Source organism: Gekko japonicus, unplaced genomic scaffold, assembly GCF_001447785.1.
Source record: "Gekko japonicus isolate JY-2015 unplaced genomic scaffold, Gekko_japonicus_V1.1 scaffold315, whole genome shotgun sequence".
NCBI lineage: Eukaryota > Metazoa > Chordata > Lepidosauria > Squamata > Gekkonidae > Gekko > Gekko japonicus.
The window spans coordinates 1138609-1160687 of record NW_015160844.1 but is presented as its reverse complement, the minus strand read 5'-3'; the positions used below and the strand labels follow the sequence as shown (position 1 = coordinate 1160687).

General features: G+C 40.9%; 2 protein-coding genes across 2 annotated transcripts in view; one reads left to right on the top strand and one right to left on the bottom strand.

Moving 5' to 3' along the window:
• The first annotated feature begins 1809 nt into the window (after positions 1-1809).
• On the top strand, positions 1810-6284 carry LOC107117801 (cytochrome c oxidase assembly factor 6 homolog). Its single transcript, XM_015419970.1, has 3 exons — positions 1810-2018; positions 4575-4727; positions 6087-6284. The coding sequence occupies exons 2-3, from the start codon at positions 4584-4586 to the stop codon at positions 6180-6182; spliced, it is 240 nt and encodes a 79-aa protein (XP_015275456.1). The 5' UTR covers positions 1810-2018; positions 4575-4583; the 3' UTR covers positions 6183-6284.
• Positions 6285-6378: 94 nt separating this feature from the next.
• The window catches only part of TARBP1 (TAR (HIV-1) RNA binding protein 1), a 45236-nt gene continuing 29535 nt past the window's right edge, over positions 6379-22079 (bottom strand). The window contains exons 16-30 of the mRNA XM_015419836.1: positions 21675-21927; positions 21396-21581; positions 18202-18401; positions 17954-18025; positions 17044-17164; positions 16143-16253; positions 15629-15778; positions 14239-14325; positions 13650-13846; positions 11814-11895; positions 11108-11279; positions 10707-10898; positions 10141-10265; positions 8363-8499; positions 6379-7349 (exon numbers count right to left, since the gene is read on the bottom strand). Coding sequence (XP_015275322.1) covers positions 7184-7349; positions 8363-8499; positions 10141-10265; positions 10707-10898; positions 11108-11279; positions 11814-11895; positions 13650-13846; positions 14239-14325; positions 15629-15778; positions 16143-16253; positions 17044-17164; positions 17954-18025; positions 18202-18401; positions 21396-21581; positions 21675-21927 — 2251 coding nt within the window. The 3' untranslated portion in view covers positions 6379-7183. The remainder of the gene's footprint in view (positions 7350-8362; positions 8500-10140; positions 10266-10706; positions 10899-11107; positions 11280-11813; positions 11896-13649; positions 13847-14238; positions 14326-15628; positions 15779-16142; positions 16254-17043; positions 17165-17953; positions 18026-18201; positions 18402-21395; positions 21582-21674; positions 21928-22079) is intronic.

The following is a 22079-nucleotide window of genomic DNA, read 5'->3' as shown; positions in this document are numbered from 1 at the left end:
ACTATGGCTGTTCGAGTACCACCGCGGTCGAGGTGAGCTCTCGACCTTCGTCCCAGCTCCCGCCTACCCAGCGGTCTCGAAAGCAACCTAATTGCAAGTAGGTAAATGGGTACCCACCCTTAGAGGGGTGGGGGGCACCCTGTGTGGTTGGCTGAAGATGGCGGAGATAGCGGAGACGGCGGCAGTGGCGGCAACGATGGCGGCGGCGACGATCCTGGCGTGGACGGCATTGGTGGTGCGGCGAGCAAGGCGGCGGCGAGCAAGGCAAGGTGCGCGTTTGAGCGATCGCTGGCGGCGGAGAAGGAGTACACCGAGGGCTGCCATGAAGAGAGAAGAAAGGGGCGTGCGCAGATGCCGAGTTCCGGCTCAGCGGAGCCAGAAAGGACGTGGCTGGGCCGGAAAGTAGGCGGAGCTGCGCGCTTAAGGAGGAGATCGCCACCACTGAATGCCGGAGACGCCAGAGAACGCCAGAGAAAGAACAACCCGCTGGACCAGGAGACCCGACCATGCCGAGCCAACGGAGAAACAGCAATAGCCACCACAGAGGGGGTGCCGGTAGGTTGTCCCACCCCCCCTTCATACATTGTGGCCCTAGCTAGGAACACAGGTGATTAGCACCAGAAACCCTGTAAGCCGCTCTGAGACCCTAGCCATGGGACAAGAGCGGGATATCAAGTCTAATGTAAATAAATAAATAAAAAGCTGGATAGCATTTAAATCCCTGGCAAACAAGCAAGTCTTGCAGCACCTCCTGAAGATGCCCAAGGGAGGCCATTCCACAGAGCAGGAGCCATGATGGAAAAGGCCCTGAGCTCTGGTCATTGCCAGACAGAGGCCACCCTAAGTGGTGGGATAGCCAACAGACGGCAATCTGAAGACCATAGTTGCACATGGGGACAAATGGAAAGAGACAGTCTACAATTAGTAGAACTAGCTGAAGTCTGGGGTGAGGAGGACATTTTCCAACTTTGCCCCAAAATCAATGCTGAAAAAAAGAGCAGTTTGGCTACATTTACATAGATAAAATTCTCTTCACTGTGAATTGCCTGAAATGCCAATATTGGCAGAAATGAGGGGGTTATGCAGTTCTGATACAGCTACCAACAGTAACAGCATGGCAGTGTTTCCCAAATGAGTTAGGTCACATCCTGAGAAGTATGCCTCCATGCTTGAGAGGAGATGGATGGAGTGTAAGGGCAGGGCCTCAGGTAACTACGCTCCGCACTCCACAGGTAAGGATACATCTGCTCATCAGTCTCCAATTTTGACATATTCATTTCCTTCACTACGTTTTCCCTCAGAATTAAATCCAAACAAATGGTAACCTAAGCTTGTTATGCCTTATTGGTCCTTGCATCTGTTAACTATCTCCATTCTGCTGTATGCCAATTTGCTGCCCAGCCTGTACCTATATGTATGGACTGGTCACTTCTATCTCATTGTATCTGAAGACGTGTGGGTGCGCACGAAGGCTTATACCTTGAATAAAAACTTTTGTTGGTCTTAAAGGTGCCACTGGACTCGAACTCTGTTCTGCTGCCTCAGACCAACACGGCTACCCCCACTTGCTTCTGTCGTGGGGAGAGGAAGGGAAGGCGGCCTTCTTCCTCCGCGGTTACCGCTCTGGACGCGGCTCAGCGTCCACTTTCTCGCCACGCAACAGCGGTTAAGAGGCTCGGCAGACAGTTGCTTAGCAACAATGCAAAGCAGCCCGGGAGAGCCACGCAGGCGCACTGTCTACCTCAGCCGTCGATCTAAGGGCATAATCAAACTTCCGGGTTCCTTCACCTTGAATCTGGATCCGGCGGCGGGGTTTGAGCAGAGACGGAAGAGGAGGGGGTAATGCGCTCGTGGTGCTGGCCGTCTTCCGACCCGCTCGTTGGTGCCCCGTGACATACGCACTCAAGGAACCTGCAGCCGGCACGCAGGAGGGGAGGGGGAATTCCTTTCTTCTCCGGTCCGACTGGCGCCGTCGCGATTTTCTAACGCGTTGCGCGCACTTCAGGTCTCCAGCCTCGGTAAGGGAGAGAGACCGTGACGTAGCAGGCTTCATTCCGCTGGTATTTAGGCTTCTTGTTCTACATGTCTTGGCTCTTTTGAGTATATCCCAAGTACAGACTCATCGCAACTCAGTCCTGCCCCCTCCTCAGTTCGATTCGAAGCATTATCTTAGAATACGTCCTGAGGCATTCCCCCTTGGCTCGCGTACTTTGAATTCAACCGCTCGAGGGTGGTCAGATATTTTTTTAAGGTTTGCAAACTAATCATGCTTTAAATGAATAATGTGGCAAATTCCTTGTACAACACTAAGTTATTTCGGCTGTCTTTCTGTCATCGTTTGGCAATCCTCCCTATTACTGTCATGCATTTTAACGTGCTTGATCTTGTAACTAATATAGCATAGTGTACAATTGGTGCTAAACTGGTATTTCTAACTTTTCGTACAGTGCTTTTTAATACATATCAAGTCATTGTAGCATTGGTAGCCTTCAGAAAGGGCATTCTACTTTGCAATACTTGAAAGACTAGATCCCTGTTAAATGATGTGGAAGTGAAGTGATTGGGAGGCTTATGAAGTGCTGCTCTCTGTTCCTTAAACATTCGGTGTAACCATAATGGATTGTTTTGATATACCAAGCTGAGCTAAGGTTTCAATTCAAGTTTGACTGCTTCAGAATTGGCTAGTTGTAGTTACTGTATGGTGACTATTTATGCTGCCACATCTCAACCCAGACCTGTAATGTAGTCATAAAACAGCAATAGAATTTTAATTATACAAATGAGACACCCCCATTATGGGATCCAAATCAAGAACTGGTCTCTTCAATGTGACAGTGTTATCCTAAACTGGTTGACTCAAAGCTGTCCTGTGATGTTCACTGAGTGGGAAATTTTCATTTTTAATAGAAATCAGCAAGAAATACTCTTGAAAAGTAACATGAAGAATTTAACAAATGCAGGGGGGGCAGAGTGGCAATACTCCACACAATTCATTGGGAGTAAAGATGCTGCATTTATATCCCATTCTCTTTTTTCAAAAGAACCAGGATGGCTAACAAAGATTAGTGAAAGCAGACCCAACTGAAAGGGCTTTGCAGTAGCTTACCCTTTCTGAAATTGATAGAAGCACACGTGGTAATTGGTGAGTCAGGCTGATGAAAGAAGCCTTATTTTGCCTCTCTGTGTTACATTAGTGAAAGCAGACCCAACTGAAAGGGCCTTGCAGTATCTTACACTTTCTGAAAAGTAGTTAGATATTGATGGAAGCACACGTAGTAACTGGTGAGTCAGGCTGATGAAAGAAGCCTTGTTCTTTGCCTCTCTGTGTTATGGCTTCTGATGGAGGAGAAGCCAGTTGACAGTTGGGATAAGTAAAAAGGTAAAGGTTCCCTTGCTCGAAAGCTAGTCGAATCCGACTCTAGGGTTGCGGTGCTCATCTCCGTTTCAAAGCCGAAGAGCCAGCGTTGTCCGAAGACGTTTCCGTGGTCATGTGGCTGGCCTATTTATCTACTTGCAATTTCTTGCTTTCGAACTGCTAGGTTGGCAGGAGCTGGAACTAGAGACAGGAGCTCACCCCGTCTTGCGGCACCCGGGTCTTGAACCGCTGAACTACTGACCTTCCACAGCCTGCAGTTCAGCGTCTTAACCACTTGAGCCACCGCAGCTCCATAAGCTAGTTGACAGTTGGGATAAGTAGACTTCTGGAAAAGGCTGGACTATAAATTCAGTGGGACTGATTTTTCAGTAAACATGCATAGGTGGGATTTGGGTGTCATCCTAACTCTGCTTATCTAAAATTAAATCTTGCTAACCTCATTGACACAACTCTAATTAAACCTTCTTAAAATCTGGCTGTAAATCATTTAGGCTGTGTGGATAGGTTGGTTTAAATGATATCACAATTTTAAATTTCATCATCTTATTCTTGAGATCTTGTAGTAAGTGTGCTTTAAGATTGCAACCTGAGAATGAATTCCACTGACATGGGAGCTGAGAATGAATTCCACTGACCTCTGTGAGACTCACTTCCCAGTAAACATGCATAGGATTGAGTTAGATGGGTAACCTCCTAAGTACATTTACCAAGAAGGAGGTCTCATTGAATTTAGGTGGACTTATTTCCAAATAAGGGGCCGTGGTGGCTCAGAGGTTAAGACACTGAGCTGCAGATCGGAAGGTTTATAGCTCAGCAGTTCGAGACCTTAGTGTCACATGATGGAATGAGCTCCCATCTCTGACCCCAGCTCCTGCCAACCTAGCAGTTCGAAAGCAAGAAATTGCAAGTAGATAAATAGGTTCCGCTTCGGTGGGAAGGTAACAGTGTTCTGTGCACCTCGGCGTTTAGTCACGCCGGCCACATGACCACAGAAACATCTTCGGACAGCGCTGGCTCTTCGGCTTGGAAACGGAGATGAGCACCACCCCCTAGAGTCGGATTCGACTGGCCTTCGAGCAAGGGAAACCTTTACCATTTCCAGATAGCATGTTCAGGAGGGATGATAGCTATTGAATCACCATGTAGTTATGGAACTCCTTGAATGGCTCAAAAATGATAATTTGTTTTTATCTTTCAGTATTAACTAATGTCAGCACCCTCAATGAAGGAAAGGCAAGCATGCTGGGAAGCGCGGGATAAGCTCTGGAAGTGCTTAGATGAAAATATGGAAGATATATCCAAGTGTGACAAGTCTAAGTGCTCTTTTGAAAGTTTATGTCCACAGCAGTGGGTAAGTGACACTGGCGATATAAATTCATAGAGACTGGAGAGGATACAAGAGCACTGATTGTACTTGTTACCCTGGTCTGCCAAAGGCAATAACCAAAGTTACACAGCATGGTAATTACCCCACTCTGTTATGGTATCTCAGAATGCAATTTTATCCTGTTCTTTACCGAACCTATTTGTCTGACCAGTGAGATGAATCTAGATTGTGCCATTCTACTTACCGGATACTAAAGTGATAGTTCTTTTTTTAAAAAGGTTAACATGAAAGTTACTTATAACGTGTAAATCGATATTTAGTTGGTGTAATCAGTATTATATACATTTACTGTTTTTCCTTTTCAAAAGCATCAGGGAGATGATGGATATTCTACACAGGTTCCTGGGACAGTAACAGGCTGTATGAGAGCTAATAAACTCAAGCCACTCAAGGCAGGTATAGTTGGTCAGTTCTATACCGTATCAGGGATTGGGGAGGTAGCCTTTTATGTATGGGGTTGCACTCCCCTTGAAAGAACAAGTTTGCCGTCTGGGGGTGCTGTTAGATCTGTCTCAGCAACTGGACACTTGTATCTTCTCTGTAGCACGTCACACTTTTATTCTCTAGTTACGTTCAAGGATGTATCCCCCATATAGCTGGATATTGTGCTGTCATTGCACTACAGCAGACACTTGCAGTTAGGTTTTCTTCTGTGGACTAGACAGTCAGTTGCAAATGATTGCTATAGCACACCAGTAGTGCAGTATCCAGAAATGTTGGGGGCGGGTCTGCCTTTGAAGACAGTCCAGCTAGTTCAAATCCAGTAGGATTACTTGGTGTAGCACAAATTAGAGCACATGCCTCACCTTGTGCCAGACCATTTTCATTGGAGTGAGTCTAGAAGCAAATTGGTAGCCAGAGTGGTAGTTAGCATCTTTAAAACTCTACATAGTCTGGGACTAGGGACTTTAAAGTACTCGCTGCTGCTGGATGAACCTCCCCAATTAGTGTGGTCATCATCTGAAGCCATGCTTCATGTGCCACCACTCATCTGAATTACAGTGGGTGCCAGTATCAGGCAGGGATTTTTCTGTGGTGGTATCTCAATTGTGGATTCCCTTCCCTACAGACATCTGGCTGGTGGTGAGTGAGGTAAGTTCATAGTGCCAAACAAAAGATGTGTTTTTATGCTTGTATCTTTAACAATTAAAACAATGTAAATAGTCTTGAGCTCTGTTGTTGGGAGAGTAGACAGAAATGATTAAATAGGTTATACTTAAATTTGAATTGCAGTAACAGTCATCAGTGGCTCTGAATTCTATAACACTGTAATTTTACTGTACCAATCTGGTGTCCTAACAAAGTGATTTTTGTTCAAAACAGGTTAAATACTTCAATAGAAGAAGAGAGTATTTAAAATACAAAGCTAAACTAGAAGCAGGAGAATATCAGCCTTCAGTGAACACTGAGAAGTCATAGTTAATCTGCCCCTTTTCTGGTTACTTCAGCCATGAAAGTGTTTGCAGAAGAAAAGCACTGGTGTGCCAACAGCCTCTTTTGAATTAAATCGAGAACCAATCATGTGATGGCTAGAATGTTGGTATGTTGCCTCCTTTTAAAGATATGATTGTTTCTGGATTGTGTGTCAGTCTCCTTCATCCATTCTTTGGAGTATAGGGTGGGAAGAAGAGTGACCATCTGTCCTTTCAACTTGTGAAAGGTTCTGTCTCCATTAAATATGAACAGAAGCACTCTCAAACCTTGAAGAACAATGGACCCACCTCTAAAGTACTTTTTTAGAATACCCTTGCAAAATAATTCCACACTACTTTCCTCGTCCCCAATATGACCTAAAAGATTCTCACATCAATTAACAATGAAAAAGTTTGCACTTTTCATACTGGATATTTATAAATCTATATTTCTACAAAGCAACAGTCTATTTCATGGCCATTTCACACATGCCAAAAGATTTGCCATTGACCCTCTTCTTTCAGCTCCCCTTGTTCCCCCTGCTGGCCTTGCAACCCACCTGTGGAAAGATTGGTCACACGCTTTGAGCCCTTGACCCCACAGTTTGAGAAGAGACCACAGCACTTGGCAGTTGCCATTCTGAAGCCATTAGCATAGTTCCCCTTGCTGCTCTGTCTCTGGTGTTAATGTATTGGAAACAGGAAGGGGGAGATGAGGCAAAGAGGAAAGAAAACATCGTTTCTGCTAGAATGTAAGCAACTTTGAGTGCACTCCAGTCAACATCAAAATAAGTCTACAATAATATCCCTCTGGCATCTGCACCAAGACCTTTTCATGTATTCCAAAAGCATTTATTATCAGTGAACAGTTTTAATAAAGTGACGGTTTAAGGCATTTAATATATTTTAAAAGACACACATGCAAAAAAAAAAAAGGTCTGGCATCTATAATTGCTCCTTAGATTTTATAGCACCATCAAAGCAGCACTTCTAATGTCCTTTGTGTATTTATCTCTGTATTTTTTGCCTGATGATCTGTTGCCTTGTGTATTCCCAAATCAGCAAAGCTCCACTTACATGGACATTAAGTGACCGAATAACTCCTTGCTGCGGAATTTCTACACAAACATCCAGCTGCTGAATCAGATTTGCAGGAATTCCCTCGTGCTCATTTCTGATGATAAAACACAAACATTCAGATTTAGAGAATACAGAACTTTCCTTTTGAGAAGAGTATTGCAGTGGGGCAAATTCCTATTCCTTTGTCCTGGTTAACAAAACTCAAAGAATACCAGCCCTGTTCGACTTGGAAAATGAATGCTTAAAAATCTTAAATACCTTGCACCACTGGGCAGAGACCTTTTGAAGAGAAATCTTTTATGCTTTCAGCACTAGGTGATCTGGTTTCTTAACACTATAACTATTTTAATTTACTGCAGTGATGTGCTTATAGGTTCAAAATGTCTATGCTTATTTATGTGCTACTGATACAGGAGAAACTAATGTATTCCAATGCCTATATGGGAAATAAGAAGGCCATTTTGTGTAGTGGCAAATGACTGATGGGAAGTGGTAACAAACAGATAAATGTTAAGAGTCAGATCTCAGAGGTTTGTAAACAGCCCTGCTTGGTCAATATCTTACCAGACTGGCATCTTACATTAGAATAAACTGTGTAAACTGGCATGTGAACAGAAAGAAGACTCAGGCTGAAGTCGGTGTGTTTATTTTAAAATATGATCTTACAATATTCCTGGTGCTGCAGGAGGAGGCCTTCATTTGATCTTCCATTTATGGGTTTGGAACAGCACAGAGTTCAAACCAGGGAGCAAATTACTGTATCAGTTACATTCTGTTTACCATCTCCACAACTAATATGGAATATAGATCCCTGAAATTGTGTTCCTGCCTTAGCACCTGAAAACGGCATTCAATGCTAATGTATCAGATAAGCTGTGAGGGGACACTGACACCCTTCAGGTACTTTTTCAAGTTGAAAGGAGAAAACAAATAGTGGGGAACTCGCTTTCTCCAGTTAAGGCCAGACAATGAAGCATGGGACCCTCAAATAGCAGGGAGATGGGTTGGAGGGCTGTTACACAAAAAGAGACAACATCAACCAGAGGAAGAGTTTAAAAGTCAGACGGTGAGGGGCTTGGGGGTGGGGGAGAATCTGGTTTTGCTTACCCTAGCAACAGCAGGGATTTCTCTGGAAAGCAATACTCTGTTAGATTACAACTTTTAGCTGTTTGTTCCACACCTATAATGGTGTAACCTTCAGTTTTCTTCTGATCCAAATAATCAATAAGCTGAAATGGCTTTACCTGCACATTTAAAAAAAATCCCAGCAAGATTTGTATTATAAAATCCTCTAACATATTATAAGAATAGCTGTGTCAGTCATATCATGTCAGATTTTTATTAAATCAATCTAAAGGCTAATATTCTGTGAACTGAAATTATTCTTGAGGAGGCTGGTCAATATATGCCATTTGTACAAATCACATTCTGTTCAATAGGAATGTAACAGCAACCATGCTGATCAGACCAAGGATCCATCTAGTTCAACATCCTGTTTCCAGCAGTAGCTAGCCAGATGCTTCTAGGAAACCCACAATCAAGCTATGAAGAAAATGGCCATCTTCTAACAGTTTGCCACCCAAAAAATTATATTCAGAAGCAGGATGAAAGATAAAATGTGGTAGATGGTCATGACAGTTATATAAATCAAAATAGCAAATACCTATTCATTATTTTGTCTGACACAATTACCAGAGCCACCTAAGCAAGAAGCCATCATTAACATGTTGAGCACAGTTCAGTGGGAAAAAGTGGGTTTTCAAGGGTACACTGGGGATTAATTTATACATGTAAATTATAGATCTCACATGAATATATGGATATTTACATAGAAGTATTTTATCTTTACAGTACTTGACTATGAAATAAAAGCCAATGCTATCCTATGTTATACCCCCTAAGATAAATTGTCATATTATTGCATTGACTAAAATATTGTGACCCACCCTGAGCCCGTTTACGGGATGGGCAGGATATAAATGTGAAAAATAAATGATAATTTGTTAACTTTCATATAATGGGGGGGGGGGGACTGGGACATAGTGAAATCACTGAGATGCAATGGTATTCAGCTGCCTGAACAAAGCTTTTTGAAGGTTCCACCCTGCAAACAGGTAAAATCAGCAACCGCTCATTCATGTACATTCGCTGTGTGGCTCCCCCATTATGGAATGGTCTGCCTGAGGATATTAGGAAGGCCCCCACAGAATCGTTCAGGGGGGCATTTTTGTAGAAGGAACAAAGCTGCAGTTTAATGGATCAGCTAAGGAGGTGACTAGGGATAAAGTCTTTCCTGCAGTGTCTTATTGCCTTAAACAGATGTGTTTACATGGTGGTGTTCTTGTTTCCCCCATTCTACAATACCAGCCCAACTGCATTATTTTGTTTTACTAGGAATCTTTGCTGCTGGATTTGACTATATTACCATACAGAATCTATATTACCATATAGAATCATCTAGTCCAACCCCCCTGCACAATGCAGGAAATTCACAAATACCTCCCCACACACACGCCCAGTGACCCCTGCTCCATGCCTAGAAGATGGCAAAAAACCCTTCAGGATAACTGGCCTGGAGAAAAATTGCTTCCTGACCCCAAAGTGGCAATCAGCATTTCCCTGGGCGTGATAGAATGGGCCACAAGAACTTATCATACTTGTAATACATCTTGTGTTTCAGTGAAAAAGAAAGACTTTATATAAAAATGATAATAAAAAACCCAAAAACTTTGGCAGAAGCACCACTCTGGTACATAGCAAAGTGCCACAAAGATAGCAAACAAATGCATAAGATCTTGATAGTTACATGAAATTACAAAGTCACACCTCTTAGTTCTGCACAGCAATTAAATTTATGTGATACAGAAATAAGGTTTTTTACCCACCTCAAGAAGGGAAAGCCACTGTTCCGCAGATACACTGAGATATTGAAACTGTTTGTCATTTATGTAATGAAGGCTGCCCACAATTAGAGCTGACACCCCAAATATTTCACATGTACGACACAAGCCTATAAATTAAACAAAACATTTTCAACTAACAAATCTGTTTCATCAATTGAATACTGCACTTGGATACTGCAGATGGGAGAGAAGAAAAGATTCAAAATAGGCTCACACATAAGCTATTAGGTTATACACAAGCCCCAAAGCAGAAAGCTCTAATTTCCACTTTATGGACATCTAAAATCTTAGTACACACATCTTAGAACACAATCCTACAAACAATTCATTACTCCAAGTGGCTGTACTAACTAATGTATAGTAATTAACACAACAGGGGAGAAGGAAAAGGAAAATGCCTCCCTTCTTTGTTCCAGCTTGATCATAAAAAAATTATTTCCATCTGAAATTCTTACAATATTTCTAGGGTGAATACAAAAACAGATCTGTTAGTTTTTAATTATAAAAATTTAAAATAAATGCTAGTGGTTTAAAATAATAAATCTTACCTCCCAGGTTGGTGGGTTTATCAATGAGCGAAGCCACTACAATCAGTCTACTGTTTGATTTACCAAGTTTAGCAGCCCGATCTTGAAATACAAGCTCTAGATCAAGATCAAGAGTACTGTTCTTCCAAGGGATGATCTTTTTTTGAACATCTGTCCATTCCCTTTGATTATCTGGCTCAGCTGATTTCAAACCTGAGATAGAATATTTAATCTGATTTTAATTTTCCTATTGTATGCTGATTTGAGTGCTATTGAGGGAGAAGAGAAATATTTTATATAAAATAATTATTTGAAGGCAGCAAATGTTGTCCTAAATATCCCAGTACATTCAAATTAAGTCCTTAATAGTTGGTAGCTAACACTAGTTATTTAAGATTAAAATTAGTCTACTTATAGTTTACCTCGATCTTGTTGAGACCAGTCACTGGGCTTCAGATTAAGGAGCTCAGTGTGAGAACAGATGCATGGAAACGTTGCACTCAAAGGAATGTCTGTGAATGCTATAAACTTATTGAGAGATATCCATTCTTCTTCAGCAAGTTCTGAAAGATGTGGTAGGGTATAAAATATTGTCTGCAAAATAAGATTTTTAAAAAAATTCATCAATATTAAAAAATGCACCTTGTTTCTCTCTCTCCCCCTCTCACACAGAATGTGAAGGAATCCTGGTTTAAAACGAACCCCCATTACTCAGGATGTACAAATATTAATGAGCTGCTTAGCCATCCCACCCCAGCGAACACCCCCAGGAATCTAAGCCTGGATTCAACTGCATGGCAGGGAGAAAATAAACTCTGGTTAAACATCTGTAGTTATATGTTATGAGTAACTGGAATCAGTTTCAAACTAGGATTCCTTCAGGATGAGGGATTCACCCAGAGTCCAGAAACAGGTTGGCTTTGCACACATTCTATCAGCTTGATGAAATGCCCAAATGCAGCCAGCAACAGATCCAAGGATGCTTTGTGGCCAAGCAGGGATCTCAAGGTCTCCCTGCACCAAGTACAGCTCACTACCACCTCCATCACACTGGCTCTTTCAAAAAAAATCAAGAAACAGGTCGCAAATCTAGATGGAGCATTTTTTAAAAAAAATCTGCATATTTACCTCAAGACAGTAATCCTTAAGTGGATGGAAGTTTTCAAAAAAGAAGTGTTTTTGGATGCGCTGCCAATTCTTTTTAGCATTCCTGCAGGTGGGGAAAAAACATGACCTGACTAAAAAGAATCTTCAGTAAACCTTTACAAATGAAATTACCAAGTCAGTGACTTTTTAAAACTTGTTTCAGTTTCCAAATAATAAAGAGTGACAGAAAAAGTACCCAATGACACTGCAAATGAAGAGATGTCTTACTACTGCAGGAACAGTAATACAGGAAAAGCTCCCATACAGTTTCAGTACAGGGACATGATCTACACAACTTTGGGATCTCTTCAATGAATTGAATAAAAAGGCTCATCAGAGCAATGGAGATCTGTGAACTGGACTGCGTGCTATGACTCCAAGGCTCCAATATCTTATGTTGCTGGCTTCTGCTTTTGGACCAATATGGCTGCAAACAACTTGTCAGCTTGTATGATACCTAGGGCTGCCAAGTCTCGTTGAATCGTTGAAACAGCCCCGTTGCCAGAGCGACGCATAGCGTCACATCCTGGCGACAGCGGTGCAACACCTGTTGCCGTCCCCCGCGGCAGAGCTCTTGTAAAGAATGACGATCCCCCACCGCGATTCAACGAGACCTGGCAGCCCGGATGATACCTGAATTCAGCTGATCAGGAGAAAATGGTATCATCTGTAAACAAACAGAATTAGGAAGAACGTGCAAATATGAAAAGGAAACATGGGGAATGACTACCTAATATGGCTTTGACTATTCACACCTCATAACACTGCAAACTCATCTCCTGAATTCAATTACTTTCTATCACTTAATCTTCTGAAAAGAGACTGGACTCTCACTAGATAGGGGGGAGAATAGAAACTTTGAGAGGAATTGTTGCTATGGAGTCTAATTGCTTTATCGCCTCTTGCTTTTATTTATTATTTATAGTCCACTTTTCTTGTTGAGAGTCAAGAAAGACCTTGGCCTACATAAACTCACACTGTTATCTTTGTTGCCTGCCAGAATATCCACTATGAACTGGCATTAGGAAATCTTTCCATGAGCATCTTAAAATTTGCTTGCTTTTTCCCTCTTTTTATTTTCTGACATCTGGGCCTGATGAGTTCTGGAGAACTCAAAAGCTTGCAGACTGGTTTGTATCACTGGGTTGGTCCTAATGAAAGGTATTACATGGACTGTGTTTCTGGATTTGGCTTTTGACCAACATGCCTATAATCAACTTGTCTACTTGCAGCAAATGGAGCAAGGCACAAAAGTTCAATTCCTTGAGTTTGTGCAAAACAGAATCAAAGCCATTACCAGAAGTCTAGCTCTTCATTCAACATTTCCCGAGAGCAGAACACAAACACTTTCAAAATAAACCACCTCTCTATCTTCCACAGAGGGGAAAACACTGCACCACTTTTAGTTTCTCCCTATTCCTGCATGACTCAAGCAACCACCTTCCCATCCTATCCATCCAGAATAAGATGGAAGAGGAAGAGCTCTCTTCAAATAGGTGGAATGCAGGTCTGTTCACTGACAATAAAGATGTAGTAGATACACCTCTCTCCCTCTCCCTCCCCACCTGCTGCATGTACGAAGAATCGTTAAACAAGAAAACTCCAGCCACAATTTCATTAAGAATTTCACTTTCTCAACTGATATTCAATTTGACTCTTTTCTGAGTGTTCCAACTTAATCATAACATCACAATTATACAAATAACTAAATACTTCTTGAGTAGATACAACTCATCCAAAAGTGGTCTTTGCAGTTTATTAGATTTATGACAACAAGCAAAGCAAATAAAACAAGCACAACATAAAATATTTACTAACCCTGTTCCATGCATGCTTTCTGCTTGATGGAGACTACTTTCAATGACTGGAGTTAAAGTTTCAAAATCATCCATATGCAACTCTTTGCACGTTCCCCAGATTTTTTTAAGAGCAACGAAAGCATAAAGTCGAACACTAAAATTGTGATGGAAACACCACTGCAGAACAACAACTAAGGCTTTCTTCAAAACTGGTATCTGGAGAAAAAAGCGTCCGTTAGTTCACAACCAAGAATCTTTGCACTGCAAAGAAATCAGATCAATATTATTCATCCAAGTCCTAAATAAGAGACATTTTATACTTGGCTCTGAATGATGTGTAAAGTTCAAGTGCATTAAGGAATTCCATATCCAGAGATCAGATTTATTTTGCCAATTTATATTCTAACACTTTCCAATTTATATTATAACATTTCTCTACAACAGTCTTTGATGTGATACAACACGGCAGTAATATATACAAAAGTATAACTCTGAGAAGTTTTTTCTGTGAAAAGCCTATTCAAAAGCACATTGATATAATGGAAATGTTCCACAGGATTCTTTTTAACACTCTATACCCAATCTGGTTTGCAAGAAAAAGCACTTACCTTCTCAGAAATATTCTGAAGAATTGTGTCCAAGTGTGATAACACTGATAAAAATGTACAAATGCTAGTTTTAAGTGAGTCTTCATCCTAAAAAAAAAGTTATATATCATTACTAAGATTTCTCAATTTATGTAACTCGGTAATAATTTCTACCAGACCTGGGCTAAGCAACATCAGACTTCTATAAAATTGTGTGGCCATCTTGGAAAATTATTGGAGGCCAAAGCTTCTCTCCCGATGGAGACTAGTCTCCTGAGCTCATCTCCTGATGGACAAAAAAAAAAGGAGTACATAGTGCTCTAGGGTCTGCATTGGCTTCCTTTGGAGCATGGTTCGTTATGCTGACCTTGACCTGACCTAACATATGAATGTCCAGAGTGTAAATTAGGGCATCAACCCACTAGAGTGAATCTCCTACCACTATTATTTCGTGCACTGAGATGTATCTTGAGCATCTTTTTACTATATCACTATGCTCAATTGGCAAGGATATAGAGAGGCACTTCTCAGTGACCGTCTCCAGAGCTCCAAACTCCTCTTCTTTCCTGAAAGCCTCCTTAAAGCCAGTGCTCCTTAAAGCTAGTGCTTCCAGAAACCATGCTTGGACTGCCGTTTGATGGCTGGATGTATTACATTTATTCTATTTCATTTTTCATTTTCTAGCTGGTGGGAGAACATGGTATTTACTTCAGCCTTCAAGAAGGCAGAATACTCATTTAAGTAATTCAATGCTTTTCTTGGTGTTCTCACGGCATACTAGAAATCACATGGAATCTATGTTCTTATATATTCAATGTAATCATCCTTAAGAAGTTATTTTCTTTTATTAAGTTCCTATGGCACGCTAAACACTGGACAGAACACAAGGTTGATGTCAAACCAGACACTGATGGAGGAAAAGGGCAGGAGCTGAGAAGGCAAAAAGACACACAGGTAAGCAGAAGCTAGGGTAGCTCAGGAAAGGCCCTGCTAAATGAGAAGGGTGGTCTGCACCGGAAGTAGAGGAAAGAGGAGACAGTGGCTGTTCTAGACAATTTGAGAGTGGCATGACAAAAAGCACAGAAATGGGAACAGAGAAGAATGTAAGTGAAGATGAAGGAACATGAGATGGAAAATGCTAATAAATTAGCACTAGAATACTAGAGATGGTATTAAGCAAGAGAGGAAGCCAGCACAGAACCTGAGTAATGTAGTGATATATTATTACAGATATACTAAGTGCCCAAGAGCATACATGAGCTACGGAAATCCACGTAAGCACTAGAATCAATACAGCAGCATTACAGTGATCTTGGAGGGGAATTTATGAGTGAACAAAAACTTGTTCTGTAGGATAATATAGCACATTTGCATTCAAATTATGCATTGAACTGAACTTCTAAATACTTACATAACTAAAGCAATCCCAAAATTTTTGGAGAAAATGAGGAAATTTGTGTAGAATCCAGATGATGGTCCACTCTATTAAATACTTTACAGATGCTTGATTGCTGCAATAGCCAGCCTGAAGAATCCTATCAACAGTCCTTGTCAAAAAATCCTAAATAAAACAGCAGGGATTAAATCAGTTGTACTTTGCAAATACATTCATTTTCTATACACACACACCTAGAATCCATACAGCTTTTCAAGATGTTTCATTCTTAATAATAGTTTAGTGAGTACCAAGGCATCACCCTCCATCCCATGCAAGGTATGTTAATTAAAAGTATAAATATAAAATTTCCTCTCCATACAATGTGTTTTCATCCTATGCAACAGCAAAATATAAACATAACAGAGCAAATCGGTGGAACAGCTACTGATTGATTTCTACATGAAGGAAATCTCTGCTCTAGGATAACGTTTCTGTTGGAGCACCACTAGTCAAAAGTTATGAGGAAGCATTTTATGTACAATAATACCTCATGAAGTTTGGGTAAAAGGACTAGCAATGTCTGCCACATTCGATTTTTAATTCTGTGCTGCAAGGAATTCACATAATAGCGAGTTTTTGATTTGGACATCAGTTCACCCTGTGGAAAACACAAACAATGATATGTAATATACTGAATGATAGGATTCCTCCAACTTTGGTCAAATAATACCCTCTTCTGTACCAACATACTGGTGACACAGTATACAAACTTTCAAAACAAACCTTCAGCAGACTATGGTCATGTAAGACACTGATTTCTCCATTCTACTGAACATTATTTTAAACTCATTTTTATGGCAAGCTGAAGACTGGTTGGACAATAGAACAGTGGCTGAATTGTTCATCTTTGAAAATGAAGGAGTGTAGTGGCTCCAGCACAGGGGACCCCAAACTCTTTGAGCACACAGACACCTTTGGAATTTTAAGAGCAGTGAATGCCATCATAAAATGGCTACCACAGAAAGCAGAGCCAGACCTCAAATGGCTGCCTTAGAAGGTGGAGCCACACCTCCTGGGAAGAATGGAATCTTGTAGAAGATATGAAACCACACACTAAGGAAAGTGCAGGTGCTTGCCAGTCCTCCTGAGCCTACAGTGAAAAACCTTTTCATTTTAAAAAGGGCAGCCAATAACGAACCCTGCCTTACAATGTTCCCACCCACTTTCTGAACTCCAATTATAACAAAACAATCGAAGAATGAAAGGGCACCCCCTGCCCCTGAAAGCCAGGCATGCAATTGCCAAGGGAGTGGGACTGTCAGGCTCCCGCTGTCAATTTGGAACAACTGAATAAGAGGAGGTCCAGTAAAGAGGGTTGAGCTGGGTAGCCTGTAGCGAAAGCAAAGCTTAGATGTATCGTACTCACAATGCACCACAAATGGTCTTACTTTATCAAGCAGAGTCATGAAAAAATCTTCTATAAACTTCTTGTGCAATGTATTTGTTTCATCTAGCAAGCAAAGGAATTTGATGGCACATATTCTCACATAATGGTCATCTCTGTTTGTACTGTAATACATTATGATTATGTATTACATTATGAGAATACATTGTATTGTAATGCATTATGAGAATCCATTAGTTGGTTTTCTGCAATACTCAGTACAACACTGAAGATTAATAATACATTTTTCTTTACTAGTAATTGTGTTATGAAAAAACATGTCTGCAAATGCATTCTTGTTTCACAGTAAGCCTTTCTATTCCTAAGAACTTGGGGCATCTCTGATTTGAATAAATATTCCTCTTCTTTCAGAAACAGTTGGAAGGACAAATTTTAATATACTATGTTAACGATGTGTTCGGGGAAAGTTAGTATTTCTATACTAATGCACTACCACATGGTTCTTTGCCTGAAATAATGCACTTTATTGCCCTTAAGATTGAAGCAAAATATTCAATGTAAATTACAGAAGCAGTGTTTTGCAAATATGTGATGTAGCATTGGTCTTCCTCAAAAATTAAGGATCTGCTATTACTCTGTTTGCTCAGGAAGTTTACAACAGCAGATATTTACCTTTTGCTCCCATTATGAGTTCCTAGCAATTTAGCACTCACATACACCCCAAAGCACAATTCAAAAAATCTTGCTTCAGAAGAACATCTGCAACATGTTTCTCTCAATAAAAGTATTTGAAGAAGACCAATGCTAAATCACATATTTGCAAATACAATTACAGTCACTCTCTAACAGTAAAAACTGAACATATGCAAAGGAAAGGGTGTAACACTGAACAGTATACAGGAAAACAAGCAGCTACTATTAAATATTACAAAACCAAACTTCAAACTACTGACCTTTCTATAACAACATTTGCTGCACATTCACTGCCAAGATTTTCCACAAAAGCACACACCTCCTGATTGAGTCTTGATATTAATTTGTATTTAAAAGAAGAAGAAAAACAATTACAAATTAAAGATTTTAAATAAACTCCTATATTGTTCCTTAATAATCTCTTATGCTATCCAGTCATTACAAACACAAAGCAAGTACAGCCCATGTATAACACAAAATGAAATAGTTCTTCTTAAACCCTTTTTACCTTTGATCACGCCTAAAAACAGTTCCAAACAAACAGGCCTCTACAAGAAGTTCGCTGTAATTGCCAGCATTCAAGAAAGCATTTTCTACAGCACTCGCATGTTCACAAGTAGGAAACATCCAAGTTTGACAGCAATAACTTAAAAGTGTATTAAAAACTCCATTCTTTGTAGAGGACATTTCAATAATCTGAAACATGATCTGAAAGAGGGAAGAAAAAACCCATCATGTACCCCAATAAAAGCACAACTAAAAATCCCAAACGTTCAACTTAATCACCCATTTTAGCCCCTTGTTAAAAACAAGCAAGTCTTACTTCAATTGCTAGATTAAGCTTCCTTTGTGTTGGTGTGACAATACAAAAACTTTGTGTCATGTGTTTGAGCATCATTTTTTTCATATATTCTCATGTGCGTAAAGACTCTTGCTTTATCTAGATCTGAAGTAAACCAAATGCACACATAGTTTACAAGTACATACATAATACTTCTTTTATTGTGAAGGTGGAGATAGATAAGCTAGTTTCAATTTTCAAACCAAAGGTAGCATCAAGTAAAATATGTCCACAGGCCTAGCAGTTATTCCTTCACAAAGGACTAAAAGGATTAAAAAAAACCTTCTCTTCTATGTCTGACACTGGAAAAAGACCAAGGGCATTCCTTTCCATTAAATCTAAATGGAAATATTACCTAAAGCTTTAAAATACCTCAAGTTTTTGTTAAGAAGAAGAGAGATTTCAAGCCAACACAATAAACATAAACTAACAAAGAAATCATGAGCTGGGTCCAGTGGAAAGGTTCATGGATGGACTTGGAGCGGATCTTTTCTTCCATCCCCCAAGCTGATGGTTTGCCCTGAAAAGCCTTTTGGAGGGTCAAAAGAGCATCCCCAAAGAAAATGCACCACAATACAAGGCACTGCAGCAACAAGGAGAAATCAGGCAAAATCGTTTCTCCATATTCTTTCTATTAGTGGTTCATATCTGTAGAGCAGTGATACTCACTCGGTGGGTCAAGAGTCATATGCAGCTCTTTGAACACAGTTCCCTACTGTGGTACCTGCCCCATGTCCCAGGAAAGTGAGCAAGGTGATTGCCTAGCAGAACTTGCACCTGGCAGGTTCCCAACTTAAAAGCTGCTGCTAGAGGATGGGTAAGCTGTGAGCTTCCCTGACCTGCTGGCCCCATGTTATGGATGGAAATAAAGAGCCCTTCCTCTCTCTCCAAGAATTACCCACCCTCTCTGTAACTTCTGCACTCCCATCCCAGCATCTAAGCAACTGCTGGGGGGAGAGCAAACTGTGTGCATAGAAGAATGGTGAAACCAGACACCAATGTGTCAACCACCCAAGAAAAGAGCAAGCTGGATACAGCAGGGTGGTGGCGGTTTTACTCTCTTTCTCCACAGCAAGCTGACTCTCCTTTGAGCGCCTTGGCAATCTCACTCTCTCATCTGACGAGCTCTGCCTCATGCTGAGGAGACAGTGAGAAGGCAGAGAATGAACCCTTCCCGTCACTCCAGATACATAACGGCTGGCTAAGGTTGAACAGTGGGAAGGAGAAACGTGCAAAGGGTTCCGGTGGGTGGATCGGCGATGGCGGTCGCTCTCCTCGATGTCTGAGGAGGCGACTAGCACACCCTCGGCTTGGAGGGGTGCCACCTCAAGTGGCACCCCCACGGAACCCTGGTGAAGGGTTCCAGGCCAGGGGGCTTTTGAGGGTTAGCCTCTTCGACGGCTAGATGCCGGAGAATAGAGGTTTCCCTCCACCCCGAAGGTCCAGCCGGCTGGGTGACCTTGGGGTACAAGCCAATCTAACCGGGACAAGCGCAGGAGATCGAGCGAAATAGCATATGAAGAGAGCGGGGTCAAGTTATAACATAACAAAGGGGGAAGGGGGGAAGCAAACAGCGAATTCTTTTCTGAGAGACTTACCTGAGTACCGATAGTGGAGCGACGAGAAGATTTAAAGAAGACTCTGGGAGAGATCATCACTCCAGCAACAGGTATTTCAGCGGATGAAATAGTAAAATACATGGAGGCTGCTTATAGGGCATACTCCAATTATATTAGGAGAAATGACCTGCCTGGAGAGATTGTGGTGAGATTTGCAAGAAGACAGACCAGAGATGCGGTATTAAAGGCAACTTTGGCAAACCCACTGAAAATTGGGAACACAATTATAAAGACTTTAAAGGATATTCCATTTGAAATCCGTCAAAAGAGGAAAGGTTACAAGAAACTGATCTCATTTCTCCAAACTAATGGAATTCAGTACAGGTGGGCGATTCCTGAAGGTGTAATTTTTAAAGTCAACGGCAAAAGAGAGAAGATTGACTCCATCTTTAAAGCTAAGGAATTTTTGAGATGTCAGCTCGGGCCGGAAGAAGAACGTAAAGATGAAGAATCCAAGTCAAGAAACTCTGTTACTTCGGGAACGGACGAGGACTCTGTGGGGGAAGAGGGTGCAGGAGCAACGAAAACTGTATATGATTTTACGGATAGGAAACCGAAGTAGGGCAGAAGGACTCTGTAAATTGCTCTTTGAAGTAAAGAAGATGTAGTATATTGTATCACTAACACTTGTTTTACTAACATTTATATTAACATGGAAAGGATCTCCTACTCTTGGGTTTTTAGTTAGTGTGGGTATCTTTGCTTTATCCTTAGATGTAGTCCCCCCTCCCTATATTTTTCGTTGTAGTTAACAGTCTATGAAAAATAATAAAAATACCCCTTTGGGTTTTTTTTTTTTTTAAAAGAGAAACGTGCAAAGGTTAACTTACCTCTGGTAATATAAGATTATAGTTACATATTTAATATTAATAGTTATATATTACACTATTTTATGTGTGTGCTTTTCTATATGTGTGCATTTGGAATGCTGCACAGGACATACAGTAGCCATACGGCTCTTTTGGTTGTTGGCAACTGCAAATGTGACTCTCTGTGAGCCACGGAATGAGTACCACTGCTGTATGGGTTCTGGAGGCAATTGTACCTGATTCCTCCTCATCCTTGCAGAGCCCCCATACAGTAGTGCATTTACTTGACGAGGCTTTCCTGACCTTCTGAGATGATTTTCAGAACAAACAATAGGCTGCTTTGGAAAAGGGAGAACAGGAAAAGATCCAGCCCCACCAGCTCCTTCTGTGAATTATACTACTGGACATAACTCCATCTGTTTTAAACAGTTACCTCTTTTATTTTCATGTATGCTTTGCTCTTTTTCTTTGCAGCAGCAGCAAGAACTTCAGGATTAAATACAAACTCTACAAAACCTTTTAAATTAGGCCAAAATATTAGCTGTGTGTTAAGAGAAGATATAATTTTCCATGCCAAATCAAAAGCCTCTATGCACAGAGATTCAGAAGACTCCAGAAGCTAAAGAAAAAAAAGAGAGGAAATGTTTAGGTTTTCGGGGAGGGGGTGGAACTATGAACTTAATAAAGTTGTACATTGCATTCAATCCTTTACCTTGGGAACAAGTATTTTCATGCAATGAAACACAGGTAAAACATGGTCAGAAGGAAGAATTGTTAGTGCTTCCAGGGCAGACTGTAGACACCTTGTATGCTTCTGAACATCAAATGAAAACTGTTGCAGATCTTCATCTTTAGAAGGGTTTTGATCATTGTTGAGAGTAAAATGAAGACAAACCCACTGATCACGTATGTAGCGTGCTACGATTTTCCCCCACCCTTGATGAGATGATAGCTCCTCAAGGGAACTGTAAAAATTAAACATATACTATTTTAGTCCATCAGAAAGATTGGTTTTCTTTTTCAAAGGGGAGGGGGATAAGTCACTGTATAGTATTCCAAAGGAAAAGCAAACTCAATTCAAAAGTCCAGTTAGAAACCAAGACCCATTAAAATTAAT

Bases quoted from the DNA above. Each gene is read 5' to 3' on its own strand.
- LOC107117801 (XM_015419970.1), top strand. From the start codon at position 4,584: ATGTCAGCACCCTCAATGAAGGAAAGGCAAGCATGCTGGGAAGCGCGG. The intron at 4,728-6,086 runs GTAAGTGACACT...TGTTCAAAACAG, and splicing joins GTTTATGTCCACAGCAGTGG to GTTAAATACTTCAATAGAAG.